Raw genomic sequence first — 19,048 nt, 5'->3', positions numbered from 1 at the left:
ATTCCGCAGTGGGATTTCCCGCAGAATTTCCGCCCGTGCCCACTGCCATGGGACTGCATTACATAATGCAATCCTATGCACACAGCCGCAATTTGTCCGTGTGAAAACACACGCGGAAAACAAATTGCGTCATGTTCTATTACTGTGCGAGTCTCACAGAGGCCCGCACAGAAACGTCACTAGTGACGCGCCGGCTCCACTCTGCGCATGCGCCGGCTGGGCGGCAGCCGGCACATAGAAGAGCTGGGAGACGAGGGGGGCAGGTGAGCCGCAGTGGTCACTGCAGGGGTACGGGTCAGATCCTGCTGCTAGAATTCTCGCAATGGGATCCAACCCGGCTGTCTGCAGGCGGCCTTAGTCATATCTTTGGTAAGTAGACCTGATGGAGAAAAACTAATGTCATTTTCAAAATCTATGACCCCCAAACTACCCTAAAATGTTCTAACATCTCAGTCACAAAAAATTGTGTTCCCCAGTGTTAATACTGGATTGTGAAAATCTCAACGATAATCGTTCAGTGTAAACAGTACTAGCTACTATTATCGTTCGTAGTTTAGTTTGTCCAGGCATAAAAACCAAATGATGGTCGGACTGTGTAAGCAGTCAGTGGTTCATCTATGAATAACTGCCTACCTAACGTCAAACTGGGACATGAACACTCAGCACGTGAACTGCAGAAATGCGAACTGGACTCGGAAACAGTGGACATAACTGAGCTGTTAGGTGCACTGTTCAGACACAATGTTCTGTTTCTGTGTCTGGCAAATATGGTCGTCGGCCCATTCTCTCTGTTCTCTGAGCTTATATTCACTCTCTTCCAGCACTTCTAGGGTTAATAGCTTCTGGTCTCCTGTTCAGCTGATTCTCCTTTTCTAATCACCATCCTATATAGCTGCCCTGGGCCTCTCAGACCTTGTTGCAGTGTTGTTGAGCATTTGTTCATGTCCAGCCTCTTCACTTCATGTCCAGCCGCTGCTACCTTTTGTTCTGCTTGTACTGTGTTCTTCGTTCATGTACTCTGTAGTCCGCTTCTCTGTTTATCCTTGTCCACTTGTTCCTCTTTTGTTTCTTTACTCCCCGGTATTGTTCTATCTTTGTCTTATAGGTGTTCTGGCCCACCAGGGTAAGTTAGTGCCTAGAGGAAGACCATGGGGTTGTCCTTATCGGGACGAGTGCTCCGCTTGTAGGCAGGGGTCTTCCTCTCCTGGTTATCAGTTCAGGGCAGGATACCTTCCCTAGTTTCCATTTATATATGGGGCTGTTCATCTGGTATCTTACCTCCCATGCTGGGGTCAGCTGTCTGCTGTGCTGGATCGGATCTTCATCTACTCGGTAGGTTGACACAGTGGTTCCACATCCACAGGCCTTACAGTACACTGCAGCCATGGATCCCGCTGACTTCAACCACGGAAGTCTTTCTGAAATATTCCAGGAGATCATGCATCAACGTGAGAGGCAAAAGCAAATCTTGGCGTATCTTCACAATGTGAGTACCCGTCTTTCAAATATTTCCCCCACCATAGCGGTACCGCAGTCCCCCGCTGTTGCGGCAACTGCTGCATCACCTCCACTGGTAACCGCCATTTCTGTTTCTGGACCTCGCGTGGGGGCATCGCCTCGCTATGATGGGGATCCCAGCCAAAGTTGCGGTTTAGTTAATCAATGTACCTTGCACTTTGAGCTTTTGTCACATTGTTTCCCTTCAGATTGCACCAAAATCGCATTTATAGTGTCTCACGTTCTCCTCTGGGAACGCAATGATCCACTGGTTAATAACCTTGGTCTGTTCATTGAGTCCTTTCAAAAGGTGTTTGACGAGCCCGGTCGTTTATCCTCCACTGTGTCTGCCCTGTTGCGTCTCCGTCAAAATAACTTCACTATAGGCCAATATGCCATTCAGTTTGGAACTTTGGCCCCCAAGCTGGGGTGGAGCAATGAAGCCCTGGTGGTGGCATTTTGGGAGGGACTAGCAGATCACATTAAAGACGAGTTGGGTTGCGAGGTCCCTACCTCTTTGGATGCCCTGATTTCTCTGGCTACGAGGATTGACCGTCTGGCTTTTTGTTTCCAGAGACCACTATCCAGTCTAGCGATCCTGAGCCAATGCAGGTAGATCGGCTTAGACTATCCAAGGAAGAGCGTGCACACAGACGTTCTAGGAACCTTTGCATGTATAGCGGATCTCCAGGTCACCTGGTTCGTGCTTGTCCCCTCAAACCAGGAAACTCCTCTGCCTAGGGTCAGTTGGAGAGGCCAACCTAGGTGAGGATTGCTCCTCTCCCAGGCTGAACTTGCCTGTAACCATGGTTGTTTCTAGTGCCCAGGTGTCAGTGGCGTCCTTCCTTGATTCCGGCTCTGCTGGCAACTTCCTCCAACAGGTTTTGGTGGACCGCTACTGAATTCCCGACCGGTGTCTCAAGAAACCACTCGTGGTTTCTACTGTTAATGGCAGTACCCTCTCTAAGATGCTCCAGTTTGTCACATAGCCACTGGAGTTGAGGATTGGCGCTCTCCATTCTGAGAGGATTGCCCTGCTGGTAATGCCTGGGGCAACTAGCTCTCTCCTTTAAGGTTTGCCATGGTTACAATTACACAACCCCACCTCGGGCTACCAGTGAGGTATTAAGTTGGGGTACCACCTGCTATACCAAGTGCTTGTGTCCTGTGCATACTGTCCACCGGGTTACTTTATCATCTAATCTCCAGGGTCTACCGGAATCTTAGCAGGGTTATGCAGACATCTATGAGAAGAAAGAGGCTGAATGTCTGCCACCGCATTGTCCCTATGATTGCCCAATTGACCTTGTACCTGGTTCCGTGCCTCATCGAGGTAGAGTATACCCTCTTTTCCTGCCCGAGACCCAGACCACAGCCGAATATGTTACAGAGAACCTGGTGAGAAGGTTTATCTGTAAGTCCTCACCTCCTGTTGGAGCAGGTTTTTTCTTTGTCAAAAAGAAGGATGGATTGCTACGGCCCTGTATTGACTATCGTGGTTTGAACGCGATCATGATTAAGAATAAATACCCTTCACCCTTGATCCCTGAGTTATTTGATCGCCTGCGGGGTCCTCAGATTTTCACCAAGCTTGATCTGCGTGGCGCTTATAACGCGATCTGCATCCGCAAGGGAGATGGGTGGAAGACCGTTTTTTAATACCCGAGACGGACACTACGAATACTTGGCGATGCCCTTTGGTCTGGTTAATGCTCTAGGCATCTTTCAGGAATTTGTTAATGACATTTTCAGAGATCTCCTTCAGTAATGTGTCGTGTGTTTGGATGATATTTAGATTTTTTTTTACCCAGATATACCCTTGCACCGGAGGCAGGTTTTCACAGTGCTCCAACGATTAAGGGAGAATCCTTTGTTTGCTAAATTGGAGAAATGCATTTTTTAACGCGAGTCACTTCCCTTTTTGGAGTATATTGTCTCCGAACAGGGTTTGGAGATGGATCCTGAAAAAGTCTCTACAGTACTGAATTGGCCTTGTCCCTCCAGCCTTTGGGCAATCCTGCAATTTTCTGGGCTTTGCAAACTACTACCGACAGTTTATCCCACACTTCTCCTCCCTGACTTCTCCCATCTCTGCTCTCACACGTAAGGGAGCTGATACCAAGCAGTGGTCCCCGGAGGCAGAGTCTGCTTTGCAAGCTCTAAAGGTAGCCTTCATATCTGTCTCCGTGCTGCACTGACCAGATAGTACTAAGCAGTTCTTTCTGGAGGTTGATGCTTCTTCCTCATGTGCAGGGGCAGTCCTACTGCAAAAAGAGGCATCTGGCAAGAAGGTGATATGCTTTTTTCCCCTCATAGTCATTTTCCATGGCAGAGCGGAATTACTCTATAGTTGACCGCAAGTTACTGGCTATCAAGATGGCTCTGGAATTTTGGCGGTATCTGCTGGAAGGAGCCTCGCATGCTATCGTAATTTACACCAACCATTAAAATCTGACATATCTTCAGACTGCACGACGGCTCAACCCCTGTCAAGCTCCGTGGGCCTTTTTTGTTTTTTGCACGGTTTGATTTTATATTGTATTTTTGGTCTGCTGACCAAAATATTAAGGCTGACGCACTATCCAGAGCATTTGACTGTAACGACACTGAAGAGGCTCCACAATTCATCATTGAACCTGCCAGATTGGTGACCGTAGCTTCTGTTCAGGTTAAGGATATCCCGCCAGGGAAGACGTTCGTGTCTGAGGCCAAGAGGAGAGGTGTCCTATCCTGGAATCACTGGTCCACATTAGCTGGTCATTCTGGGCAATGCAAGACTAGCAAGCTAATTTGCTGTCAGTACTGGTGGCCATCCATGATGAAAGATATCCGCAATTTTGTGTCCTCCTGTACCTCCTGCGTCCAGTATAAACCACAGAAATTGAGACCTGCAGGCCTCTTGTGTCCATTACCCATACCTGAGGCTTCATGGCAGCATATTGCCATGGACTTTATTACAGATTTACCTTTGTCCAGTGGCTGTACTGTTATATGGGTAGTAGTGGACCGATTTTCTAAAATGGCCCATTTTGTGCCTCTGCCATCCACCAGTCAAATTTCTGAGAAATTCATTGATCACATTACCTCCATGGCTTTCCTAAGCATATTGTATCAGATAGAGGGGTGCAATTTACATCTAACTTTTGGAGATCTCTTTGTAAATTGATGGATATATCATTAGACTTCTCTTTGGCTTATCACCCACAGTCTAACAGGCAGGTGGAGCGTACCAACCAGATCCTGACTGGATATCTCCACCATTCTTACTTTACTTCGATTAACTCCCAGCACTCCTCAGGATTTTTAAACCTATTAAAGATGACTAACAAGTCAATAGGATGCACGCCAAACATGCAGGGGTAAGAGCTCCAGAAACCCCAAAAAGATATACTCCAATGTCTCAATAAAGGAATGGCAGCATCCTGGGCGTAATGCAAAGCAGTAATTTATTCCTCCAAAATCTTGCTACGTTTCGACCCCATTGCTTGACAAAGACCCCAATGGGGTCGAAACGTAGCAAGATTTTGGAGGAATAAATTACTGCTTTGCATTACGCCCAGGATGCTGCCATTCCTTTATTGAGACATTGCAGTATATCTCCACCATTCTACCAATGCTCGCCAGGATGATTGGGTCAGTCTTCTGTCCTGGGTGGAGTTTTCCCATGACCAGCACATCAGCAACTCCACTTAGACTTCTCCCTTTTTCATAGTATATGGGCATCAACCCAAAGTTCCACTACCAGTGTCCATGACTTCTAGATTCCAGCAGCAGCTTCTTCAGCAGAGAATTTTGCAAAGACTTGGCAGGAGACCAAGGTTAATCTGGAGAAGTCAATCGCTTCCATTAAGACGTTTGCTGATTGCAGGTGTTGGTTCTCCTCACAGTTTTTCCCAGGGGAAAAAAAAGGAGCTTTCCTCCAAACATATGAGGCTGAAAGTTCCATCTCATAAGCGCGCCCCACGATTTCTAGGTCTGTTTGAAGTGTTGGAGAGAATTAATTCTGTTTTGTTTTCGGCTGTGACTCCCTCCCTCCCTACATATCCCCAACTCCCTTCCATGTCTCTCTCCTCAAACCACTTGTGCTTAATAGATTCTCCAAAAATCCAAGACCAGATGCCATTCGGCTTAGTTCGTAGAACATCTTTGAGGTGAAAAATATTCTTGATGTTAAGAAAGTCAGGAACAAAACCTTTTATCTAGTGGATTGGAATGGTTAGGGACTGGAGGAGAGGTCTTGGGAGCCATCTGAGAACATCAACGTTCCATGTCGGATTCAGGAATTTCTCCGGAGAACCGGCAAGAGGAAGAGGGGGCGCAAGGGAAGAGGTACGGTTAGGTGCACTGTTAAGACACAATGTTCTGCTTCTGTGTCTGGCAAATATGGGCATTGGACCATTCTCTCTGTTCACTGAGCTTACATTCACTCTCTTCCAGCACTTCTAGGGTTTATAGCTTCTGGTCTCCTGTTCAGCTGATTCTCCTTTTCTAATCACAGTCCTATATAGCTGCCCTGGGCCTCTCAGACCTTGCTGCAGTGTTGTTGAGCATTTGTTCCCTTCACTTTGTGTCCAGCCACTGCTTCGGCAGTTACCTTGCGTTCTGCTTGTGCTCTGTGTTCTTCGTTCATGTACTCTGTAGTCTGTTGTTCCCGTTGTCCGCTTCTTTATTTGTCCTTGTCCGCTTGTTCCGCCTTTGTTTCTTTACTCCCCGGTATTGTTCTATCTTTGTCTTATAGGTGTTCTGGCCTGCCAGGGTAAGTCAGCGCCTAGAGGAAGACTGTGGTGTCATCCTTATCAGGACGAGTGCTCCGCTTGTAGGCAGGGGTCTTCCTCTCCTGGTTATCAGTTCAGGGCAAGATACCTTCCCTATTTTCCATTTATATATGGGGCTGTTCATCTGGTATCTTACCTCCCATGCTGGGGTCAGCTGTCTGCCGTGCTGGAGCAGATCTTCATCTACCCGGTAGGTTAACACAGTGGTTCCACATCCACAGGCCTTACATGAGCAGCAGACATAAACGTCACGCCACTCACACTCACAAACAGGGAAAACCAAACCGACAGCAGAACTGAAAAATAGACTCCATACTCGCGGACAAACCTAAACCAATGACTGATAAACGCTCAAAACACTCACCTGTATACCTGCACACATAACAAGATGGAATAACTATAGAATGTACAAGGTATTAGTTTGTATTTTAGCCAAGATACTTAAGCCCACGAGCCCTACTTCAAGCGTCCTTGTCTCGTGGGTCCCTGCACTAACAAGACAACTAACCCCAGGAAACCTGCCTGTAATGTGGGGCAATCGTCCCAATAGGGATGACCCCACGCTGGCACCTAGGAACCTATCTCAGTCTAGATGATAAAGGATCCACCGCAAGACACAGTTCACACCCCACGCACTGAGAGCCACACAGACATGCAGGAGCGTGACACTGTTCACACTGAACATCCTAAACGCTGCACAGACACTTCACGTCCAGTCACAAGCACAGAAGATACACAAGACTGCTCACACTGCAGGAGGGAAATGAGCAGACACTGACAAAGGAGCTGGTATATATAAGCAATAGACCTGTGAGATTGGCTGACTGGAACAAACCACACTCAGCCAGCACAATCAACACCACCTGTGGGGCTGTTCTGCTGAAAACCTATGTAGTACAACAGATCCCAGCAACATCTCCTGTAACCAAATAATCTACAAAATGCCACCATCAGATTTCAATAAATTCTGCAGCTAAGCTGATAACTATGATGAGTTGAATATTATATTTCCTGATAATGTCCCAAGTGTAGTGCTGGTGGCTTGTACTCAGGGCATACACCTAGAATTTTCTGTCCTATAGCCTTTTTATAGTATATAGCAATAGTCAACAGTATTGCAGGGAAACTGCTTATGAAAGGACTATATAAAGAGAACTTAATGGGATTCTCAAAACATCCATTTGCTATAGGCAAAGTAGCATATAGCTGAGTAACATGTTCTGTTTATATGTGCATAGTAAATTGCAGAGGGTGTTATTATCCATACCTATTGGATTCAGCATAATGGGGAATAGGATATAAAGGATTAATATGTTAATGTATTTTTAATTGTTGCTTAGATTGCCTCACAAGCAATCATGTCACAATACCAGTGTAGAATCATGTGAGTATTACTAAAGGTCTGCTGGCATAAGCAGAAAAGTGTTGTGCAATCAGGATGCTATTGTGGTTTCATAGTAAACACCCAAGTGGCATGTATTGCTTAATAAACTGTGAAATTGTAAAAGGAAAAAGCTCAGAAGCAGCTGTGGAGTTTAAGGCCGATACGAGGCAGATCAAGGCCTAATTAATAAAGTATTAATATTATGTACTAGATTGCGAAGCCACAAGTCACTTTAGTTTGTCTTATCTATATATATAAAATTGAATGTATGCGTGTATGTCTGTCTGTCTGTGTGTGTGTTTGTCCTTTATGCGCTACTACACCATTCATCCGATCGCCATGAAACTTTGGGAAGTTGGTGAGTACACTCCTGGGAAGATTATAGGCATAGTACAACTATCCTACGATAAATGGCGCGCGTGCGAGCGTCGTCGACAGTTACGCCCCCCCACGTAGATCTTCGATTTCCATCACTGCCACTAATTCTCTCACTTCCCAATGTCGTAGAAACATGAAATTTGGCACGAGTATTGATTATGTCATAAATAGGAAAAGCTAATGGGTCCCAACTCAATTATTCAATTGTAAGCGCCAAAGAATTAGCGTCCAAATTTTACGTACGGAATCTAATTTTCTCGCTTCCCAATGTCATAGAAACGTGAAATTTGGCACGGGCATTGAATATGTCATAAATAGGAAACGCTAATCGGTCCCAACTCGATTATTCAATTTTATGCGCCAAAGAATTAGCGTCCAAATTTTACGTACGGAATCGAATTCTCTCGCTTCCCAATGTAATAGAAACGTGAAATTTGGCACGAGCATTGATTATGTCATAAATAGGAAAAGCTAATAGGTCCCAACTCCATTGTTCAATTCTATGCACCAAAGAATTAACGTCCAAATTTTACGTACGGAATCTAATTTTCTCGCTTCCCAATGTCATAGAAACTTAAAATTTGGCACGTGCATTGATTATGTCATAAATAGGAAAAGCTAATGGGTCCCAACTCGATTATTCAATTCTATGCGCAAAAAAATTTGCGTCCAAATTTTACGTACGGAATGTAATTTTCTCACTTTCCGGTGTCATAGAAACGTGAAATTTGGCACGAGCATTGATTATGTCATAAATAGGAAAAGCTAATGGGTCCCAACTCGATTATCCAATTCTATGCGCAAAAGAATTAGCATCCAAATTTTACGTACGGAATGTAATTTTCTCGCTTCCCAATGTCATAGAAACTTGAAATTTGGCAGGAGCATTGATTATGTCAAAAATAGGAAAAGTTAATGTGTCCCAACTCGATTATTCAATTTTAAGCGCAAAACAATTGGCGTCCAAATTTTACGTACGGAATTGAATTTTCTCGCTTCCCGATGTAATAGAAACTTGAAATTTGGCACGAGCATTGATTATGTCATAAATAGGAAAAGTTAATGGGAAGTTGTTGAGTACACTCCTGGGAAGATTACTGGCATAGTACATCTATCCTACGATAGGTGGGGTGCGTGCGAGCGTCGTCGACAGTTATGCCCCCCCAGACAAAGATCGTTTGATTTCCATCTCAAGCACAAAAGCAAAAGGCATTACGAGCAACAGGAGGCGTGTTCAACTACAAAATGATGCATCCGCCGAACGTATCACAAGACAATTCCTGGATATTGAGAATGCTGAGGTAAAATAAAAGCTGTGCTGTGATTGGTTGCTATATATTTTACCGCTGAGGTAAAATGAATGCTGCGCTGTGATTCGTTGCTATTTTTTATATTGCTGAGGCAGAATAAAAGTTGCGCTGTGATTGGTTGTTATTTCTCTTACTGCTGACGTAACATGAAAGCTGCACTATGATTGGTTGTTATATTTTATACTGCTAAGGTAACATATAAGCTGCGCTGTGATTGGTTGTTATATATTATACTGCTAAGGTAACATATAAGCTGCGCTGTGATTGGGTGTTATATATTATAAAGCTGAGGTAACATGAAAGCTGCGCTGTGATTGGTTGTTATATATTATACCACTGAGGTAACCTAAAAAAGCTGCGCTGTGATTGGTTGTTATCTAGATATATAAAAACGAATGTATGTCTGTCTGTCTTCGCAGCAACGCGCGACGGGTAAGCTAGTCAGAAATATTTTATAGCCACATACATAGAGTATAAATAAACTTTTTAAAGTTGGAATCATATATGCATTTTTTGATGCAGTTTTAGTCACAGTTCCTTTAGCTGAAGCCAGAAGTGGACCCAGCAGGAGGGAGAAGTCCTTCCTTCGTATTTCCTGTTCTTTTGGAATCCTCAAAAACTGCACCACAAACTGTATCTGTATGGCTGGGCTCACATGACTGTATTGCAATAAGCAGCGTAAAAATTCACAGCGTTTTACCGGCATACGCGTGCATTTTTGTGCTCGTATGTACTGCATATTTTACACTCCGCAAAAAAGGAACACAAGCAGGGAATGATGTCAAAAGTTGTCCAAACCCGTGGAACACCCTTCTAGTGCTCATATGATTGCACAGGCACCATTGTATTGTGCTTTCCTGCGTCAGTGAGAGTTGTTATCCGTGTTCTGAGAACCATGTCTTCACTAAAGGATGACGCTCTCTTGACTTGGCTGTTTTTGTCGACTTTTGCACAGCCACATCTGATGCATCAGAACAATGAGTTTGCCAATATCAATAATAGCCATGGTATTATCATTATGGCCTCCAATATTCACAGACAACAGCTTGGATGAGTTTGGTCCCTAGAGGCTCCTGCACAGTCTGCCTACAACTTCCTGGTTTCTCTTTTAACTTCTTTTTGATGTCTTCTAGCAACATGCATATGCATTGCGCTCGGAACGCACCCATAGAGAACAATAGGGCTCTTACGTGTGTAATATATGGAGAAATAGAACATGCTGCAATCTTTTTTCATATATGGTGCAACATGTTCCACAGAGCAATACAGTATTGTTATCACTCCTGTCCCTAAAGGATGACAATATATCTTCCCAGTCTCATACAAACATACATGCAACCTGGACAACTTAAAAGAAAGCTCAAAGCACTTGAATAAAATCCACACAAACATAGGCTGGACATCCAGGCCCTATGCTGAAGTTCTTCTTGGCTGGATCTAACCCAGGATCGCATTTATGAAAGGCAATAGTACTAACCACCAAGCCACTAGGTAGCAGTGGATATAACTGCTACGTCTCCTTCTTATGTGAATTAATGAACTGCGAATGGGACTCTTGAGCAGACATGACACAATGACTGACAATCACTCAAAACACTTACTAGGCATACCTGCATGCATGAACAGATGGAATTGCAACAGTACGCATGAGGTATTGGTTCATATTCTGGCCAATATACTTAAGCCCACGAGCCCGTGACAAGGGTCCCACTAAACATTACTTTCTTAATGCAGGAGGAAGTGCAGAGTCGGCAAAAAAAGATTACAATCGACAAATCGCCGGGTCCAGATGGAATCCACCCAAGGGTTGTAAGGGAATTAAGTGACATGATGGACAGATCGCTATTTCTTATATTTATGGATTCTATTGAGACCAGGGTTGTACCAATGGATTGGCACATTGCCAATGTGGTTCCAATATACAAAAAGGGGTCAAGAAGAGAGCCTGGTAACTACAGGCTAGTAAGTCTCACTTCAATAACTAGAAAAATATTTGAGGGGTTACTGAGAGATGCCATACTGGAATACCTCGAGGAAAACAACGGCATAACTCCTCATCGGCGTGGGTTCATGAGGGGTCGATCATGTCAAACCAACTTGATCAGCTTCTACAATGAAGTAAGTCCTAGGCTGGACCTGGAAGAGTCTATTGATCTTGTATATCTGGATTTTTCTAAAGTATTTGACACAGTGCCGCATAATAGGTTAATAAATGATTTGTACTCTATTGGGCCACTGTTTCTAGTGGGGTGCTGCAGGGTTCAGTATTGACTGCACAGTAAAATATTGAGATTTGCAGACAATACGAAATTATACAAGATCATTTAATACTAAGGAGGACAATGTACGGCTGAAAATGGACCTACGGTAAATAAACTGGGGGCTTGGGTAGAAAAATGGCAAATGAAGTTTAACATTGATAAATGTAAGGTTATGCACATGGGCAGGAAAAATGGATGTCACCAATATACACTAAATGGGGTACTGCTAGAGAAAAGTTATATGGAAAAAGATCTGGGGGTACTAGTGGACTCTAGACTTAACTGGAGCCACCAATACCAATCAGCTGCGGCAAAGGCAAATAAAGTTTTGGGATGCATTAAAAGAGGTAAAGGGGGGGAGGGACAAGAACATTATTCTTCCACTATATAAGGCACTTGTCAGGCCTCACATGGAATACTGTGTACAGTTCTGGGCACCAATACTCAGGAAAGACATTGCAGTGTTTGAGGGGGTTCAAAGAAGTGCAACTAAATTAATGAACATGGAAGGACTGGAATAGCCAGAGAGGCTATCAGAATTGGAATTAGTTATCCTAGAAAAAAGATGGTTAAAGGGCAATCAAATAACTATGTTTAAATCCATTAAGAGACAATACAAGGATCTCTCCCGTGATCGGTTTATACCCAGGACTGTGATGGTAACAAGAGGGCATCCTCTATGTCTTTACTGTAAGAGCAGTGAGACTGTGAAACTCTCTGCCTGAGGACGTGGTGATGGAAAAATTGATAGAAGAGTTTTAGAGGGGACTAGAGCAAAATGATATTATAGGATGTAGACATTAATAACCCAAAAGGGTTGTTGATCCGGGTACCTTCCGACTACCACTCTTGGAGTCAGGTAGGAACTTTTCAAATGTTGATCCAGTGATTTTTCTGACTGCCATTATGAAGTTAGGGAGGAACTTTTTCCCCCAAAATGGGGCAAATTGGCTTATGCTTCATTGGGAATTTTTTTTGCCTTCCTCTGGATGAATAAGTGGGGATGGAAACAGATGGAACTGGATGGATATTTGTTTTTTTTCAGCTTAGTATACTATCTTACTATGTTCTCTTGTGGGTCCATACTCTAACAAGACAATAACCCTGTGAGTCCTGCCTGCAATGGGGACTACCCCTCACTGGAACCTAGGGGCCTGGCTCACACTGGATGGAAAATGATCCATGCTGAACAGCACGCCGTTCACGCCAATGCACAAGGGAATGCATAACACATGGAACAGTACTGTTCACACCACATGCCGGCCAGCTGCACAGACATACAGAATACGTTGCTGTTCACACCTACGCTAAAAACATGCATGGATGCAAACACAAGGGTACTGGGAAGGGAATGAGGAAACCAGCACCCTCTAGCAAGAGCCACTGGTATTTATGTGCAGCAGACCAGTGGTGATTGGCTTGATGGAGAACTCTACACCCAGACAGCTGAAATATCCCCAGGAGTCCTGCCTGCAAGCGGGGTGATTGTCCCAATAGGGATGGCCCCACGCTGGAACCTAAGTTCCTGGCTCACCCTTGATGGAAAGCAATCCAAGCAGAACAGGACACCGTTCACACCAACACACAAGGGAATGCATCCCACATGGAACAGGATTGTTCATACCACATGTCTGTCCACCTGCGCAGGCACACAGAACACGTCGGTGTTCACACCAATACACCTTGAACAAGACTGTTCACCTCATGTCCAGCCAACTGCACAGACACACAGAACATGTCACACCTACTTAAAAACATGCGCTGATGCAAACACAAGGGGAATGGGGAAACCAGCACTGTCTAGGCTGGTACTTATATGCAGCAGACTGGTGGTGATTGACTGGATGGAGAACTCCACACCCAGCCAGCTCAAACATCCCACACCTGTGGCAGTGTGCTCCTGGAAACCCATCGAACTACAGGTCCCAGAAGCACAACTAAAGAATAACATAGTCTGTCCATGGGTGGAGGGAGAAGATATTATCTTATTGGTTTCTTAACTCCCTTTTGCTTCCTCTTTGCATATGCATTTTATTCTTCAAAGGTAGGAGATCACTGGTCACTCAACTTGCAACACTATTGTGTTCCCTAAAATTGGATAAGTGAAGACTAGAGTTCATTCCGGAAAAAAACAGGCCTCCATAGAGCTCAGTCAATGGAAAAATAAAAATGCTGTGGCTCTTGGAATGCGGCGACACAAAAGCACGTTTTAACAAAAAAAAGTGTTTTTTTTTCTTTAACAAAAATAGCAACATGGAAAAACTGTATAAACATGGTATCGCCATAATCGTGCTGACCCAGAGAATAATGTTATCATATTATTTATTTTGCATACTGAACGTCTTAAAAATAAAATCTAAAAAACAAATGGCATAATTAATTTTTTTTCCCAAATCCCCTAAAAAAATGTAAGAAAAGCTATACAGTGCATTCATTAGATATACCCACAAATGATGTCCTTAAAAAATACAACTTGGCTTTAGGAATGTGACAATGAAAAAAAATGGAAAAATTAGTTGGTTATTAAGGCGCAAACAGGCTTCGACACTAAGGGGTTAAGCGAAATATGACCATGTAAAGAAACAGGATATTGCTTTCGGCCCTTTTTTTCAAACTTGTACACTCTGCAATATAAAATATGTGTTTGCTGGAGAAATACTGCGTATAAAAAGCAATGATTCATTCTTTGATAAGACATAGCACCGTGTTTACTTGGCAGTATTATTCAGGTATTTCTGCTTATGTCTTACAGAAACAACCGGATCTCAAAGACAAATTGAGTTTAGACTCAGGAGCAGCTGAAACAGACACATTTCTTTGGCGTTCGCTTCTGATTTGGCAGCAGACTCAAAATAATAGTACAAATTTACATGATGCTAGCAAGCACCTTTTCCTCCTAAAGGAACATCTACATCAAGAAAACTGGTTGGTATCAAACAGACTTTATTTCACTGCCTGTAATGTTATTCATATTACTAAAAATTTGCATAGTAATTTAATTTGTGAATTTTAAAAAATATCATCCATTTTATTGTGAACCTTTCTTCTTTTCCCCATAATGCTGGTCTTTTATCAGCATTTTAGCTGAGGTCTGTTGGCAAATTAAAGAGTTTCGCTCACATAGCACTCCAAAAGATTTCTTTTTGTGCTTTGCTTATAATATAGAATTGAAAAGTAGATGGGTAAATGACTCAAATGGTAAGATTACTGAAGGTAGGTAAAGTGTTGGAATTTTTACAGGATTTTTCCCTTAGTGTATGTTCACAGGTAGCGATAATGGTATAACAACATCTGTTCTGATATAAAGACCTTTTCCTGGATCCTGAGTAGGATACCGCCCTATATTACATTTATATACCATAACTTACAATATTACTTATGAGGGCACATGGGATCTCAACCTAGGAAAAAATCAATGAAGGCAAACATGTAGAGTTTAACAGGAGGATAAGTTTAAAGCGACCCTACAGTCCTGGACAAACAAGGATGGCAGAACTGCTTCTCTCACTGCCTGATGTACACTGTGTATAAGTATGCATTGGTAGTGTATGACCCTACATGCTGATATGACTCGCTGGTGCTGCCCATGTGAGGTATAGTGTCTTAGACACAAACGTATTCCAAGTTTGCATCAGGTAGTCAGAGAAAAATGTGGCCATCTTTGTTCAGAAATGGAAGGTCACTAAGTAGATAAGAGAATAGAGTTTGAGAAACAAACGCCCAAGGCTGGCAGAAAATAATGTGGATATAATGCAGAATCTGTATGGAGTCAGTGTCCCACTCAACTACATGGGAATCTGTGCCATAGTTTTTCCAGTGTGGACTTTTCTGAATGCGGATTTGAAATCCATGTCATGAAAAAAAAGAGCCATGTCATTTCTTGATGCGGATTTCATACTGAATACACGTGAGGATATAGATTGAATAGGGTGTGTTCTAATGAACATAGCAAAAGTGCTATTACTAATTCATTTGCCTAAGTAACCTGTATTTAAGGAAGGTAGCCACACTGTATAGTTTAAGGCCCATTTAGACCCAACAATTCTCGCTCAAAAAATCGCTCAAAGACGTCTTTTGAGTGAGAATCGTTGGGTCTAACCTCATGGACATTGTGCAGTTTTTTAAACAAGTCATTCATCGTTGGCTTTCAGCAAGCTGAAAGAGAATGGTGAGCCTTATCAGTGCCGCATGCTGAGTTCTCAGCGGTATACCGCTGATACTATTGTTTCAGCTGGTATCCCGCTCAGAGAACACAGCTGGAGTATGAAGAAGACAGCGCTCCAGCTGTGTTCTACATACTGCGCTCGGAGCGCTTAGCTGGATACCAGCTGAGCGCTCTCAGAAGACAAAAGCTGTGTAGAGAAGACAAGCAGCCCCGCTTGTCTTCTGCATACCCCGCTCGGAGCACTCAGCTGAATACCAGCTGAGCACTCCGAGAAGACAACAGTTGTATGCAGAAGATAGTGGTCCCACATGTCTTCTGCATACAGCGTGAGCCTTCATTTACATACCTATGCAAAGTGATCGCTCAAAACTGTCACTCAAACTGCCATTTGAGCTAATTTTGAGCAATCATCTTGCCATGTAAATGCACACAACGATTATCGCTCAAAAGATGTCTTTTGAACGACTTTTCAGCGATAATCGTTGTGTCTAAATGGGCCTTTACTCTGTGAGTTTACTTCTTGTGAGTGCAGACAGAAGTGCGTAGTTTCAAAAACAGCAGTAGTTTGAAAACTGTAGGGGGTTTTACTGATAGAAATATCTTGGCTGTTACTGTGCAATACTTGTTTGTCTACTGACTTCCATAGTACCTTTTGGGATTTGTATAGTTTATATGGTGATCTTTCTAGGCTCCAGACTTAAGTCTTTTTTCTTCAGTCTGAGGTTATAAGGTTATCCCAGACAGTGATTGCCATGAAGCAGCCCTGTAATCAGCCACCTCTCCCTCAAAGACCTCAGAGGAGAAGGGCACGATGGATAACTGTTGGTTCTAGGAAATTGCAAGTTGTAAAACTTAAACATGCTACTTTTGGATTATCTGAATATAATTCCTATGATGTTCTTTCTGAACTTGATGGTGATGTAGTTGCTGATATAAACAGGGCTCCTAATGTACAGGATTATGTAACTAGCAAGGGAGAAGTTGGTTTGCATGAGGTATCAAGTGCTGATAACCAGGCCAATGCAGTTCTTAAAATAACCAATAGAAAACAATGTTCCTGTTGGTGATTCAACTATTAGAGGTGTTGATTTAGGATACAATTTGGATGTGCTGAAGGAGGTGAGATGTCTTCCAGATGCCTAAGTCAGTACAGACAAGAGATGTATTGTAAATATTCTCAAGGTTGCAAGTAGAGATAGTGAAGTTGATCTTGTGGTGCAACTTGAAACCAATGATTTGTCTCAAAAGAAAGCCAGTCTCACACAATCTGAATTGTAACAGTGGTGTCGGGATCAGTGATAGCGCTCCTGCAGTGCTAATGATTTCATCAATGAATAAAGAAAAATGACTTACCCGGTACTAAGTGAGTGGCCCTGTGATGGGTTAACTCACTAGTACCTCCAAATCCGGGACAGCCTGTAAGTGAATGAATTGGACGAACCTCCTTCCCAATCCTGTCTGGAGAGCTGCTTGGATATCTGGGGTCCCCAGTGCCAGGGAGCCCAGTGTGAACAAAAATCAAAGATAAAAAATATATCCAGTATAGCGCTTCACGGGATGAAGTGTATCTTTCTGCACCATAAAGGTGAAGCTTTATTGCAACGCGTTTCAACCCTGTAAAGGGCCTTTTTCAATCTGAATTGTGGAATCCGAGATTCTAAAAAAATAGAACATTCGCATATCCGCTCAGATGAGTGATAGCGATTGCGATTTCCGCTAGTGCACAAAAATAGAATATGCTGCAATTTGATTTTTTTTGGAGCCTTCAATGGAAGCCATCTGATCTGCAGCCTATCCGCAATTGACATTGTGGATAGGCCACATGTATCCGAATCATCGCCTAGCAACGACGTGGGAAATGCAAATATTTAAAAAAAAAAAATCTCTACTGCGCATGGCCAATACTGCGCATAGCCGATGGCGAGCGTTTGCAGTCATCCGTAGTAGGAGTTGCCGGCTGTGGTCAGAGTCTGATTCCTCTGCGGGCTTCCACATGCGGAATCCGACCCGTCTGTGTGAGACTGGCCTAATTTAGTTTCAGTTCAAAAATAATTCCAAAGTTGTAGCCAAAGTTCAGTGACATTTTTAGAGGTTCTGCTGGTCTGTAATCATATGAACAAGGCACGCTATATCAGAGGTTAATGCATGGCTATGACAGTGGTGTAAAACTGAAGGTTTTGGATTTATTAGTCATAATATTAGTAGATGGTTTAAGATCTAAAGGTAGAGAAGTGCTTGGTGAGGAATTAAGAAATATTTTGACAGACATTTTAAATAGATGAAGAGAGCAGAAATTTAATTTATGAGGATGATTTCTGTCCCCAGCCAGTTAGATTGAAGCGGTGTATTGGTAACTCCAAAAACATGGTGGTTAATTTTGGTGATGGAATTAATTTAGTTGCTAAGAATTAAACAAACCATATTTCTCCTCACAATGTGTGTTAAAGGGGTTCTGACATGAATAATTTTTTTATGCTTTAGCAGCCATTGTTCCCTGGTCTGCCTAATGGACCCAGGGAACCCATGGGTTAGTGGCTGCTAAAGCATAAAAATCTTATACTTACCTGTTCTCCTGTTGTTGTTGACATCGGGGGGTCATCTCCCGGCAGCATATTAGCACTTTCTGCTTAGGTTAAGCAGCCTGACTAGAGCCACCTGATTGGTGCACGCTGTGCAGTCACGTGGTGCCGAAGAGCCAATCAGGTGGCTCTAATCAGCAGCGCTGCTTAACCTAAGCAGAAAGTGCTAGTATGCCTCCCGGCAGGCAGTCTTCTTCCTCCAGCAGCCGCGCCGCTCCGGGATCGCGCGCATGCGCAGTGGAGAGGTGCCCTCTGACAGGAGTCAGGACGGGCCGCGTCTCCACTGCGCATGCGCAGCACTCCGGAGTTCAGCCAGGACGGACGGGCCGCCCACAGCAAGCACTGCTTGTGACGTGCTTGCTGTGGCGGTCCGTCCGTTGACCTCGGAAGTGCCTGACGGACGGACCAGAGCAGGAAGCGGTCTTTTTGACCGCTCCTGCTCTGCTTTAAAGGCACAGAAGAAGATGCCGGCTGGAGGGGACATGCCTGGCGATCGGGCCAGGCCAGGCAAGGTGAGTACAAATTTTTTTTTTTCATGTCAGAACCCCTTTAATGCTCGTGGCTTTGGAAGCAGGATCTCTGAGATAATGGTTATTATATCTAGGGATAATTTAGACCAGGTTGCCATAACAGAGACATGGTTTAGTATTGTAATAATTGGGAAATACTCATGCCTGGATACACATTGTACAGAAAAGA

The 19,048-nt window shown here is 43.6% G+C and overlaps 1 protein-coding gene across 2 annotated transcripts in view; it reads left to right on the top strand.

Moving 5' to 3' along the window:
• The window catches only part of TMEM232 (transmembrane protein 232), a 180,128-nt gene that overhangs the window by 42,698 nt on the left and 118,382 nt on the right, over positions 1 to 19,048 (top strand). For both annotated transcript variants that reach the window (XM_066603049.1, XM_066603048.1), the window contains exon 8: positions 14,358 to 14,530. In XM_066603049.1, coding sequence (XP_066459146.1) covers positions 14,358 to 14,530 — 173 coding nt within the window. The remainder of the gene's footprint in view (positions 1 to 14,357; positions 14,531 to 19,048) is intronic.

Source organism: Eleutherodactylus coqui, chromosome 5, assembly GCF_035609145.1.
Source record: "Eleutherodactylus coqui strain aEleCoq1 chromosome 5, aEleCoq1.hap1, whole genome shotgun sequence".
NCBI lineage: Eukaryota > Metazoa > Chordata > Amphibia > Anura > Eleutherodactylidae > Eleutherodactylus > Eleutherodactylus coqui.
This window is presented reverse-complemented; position numbering and strand designations above follow the sequence as displayed.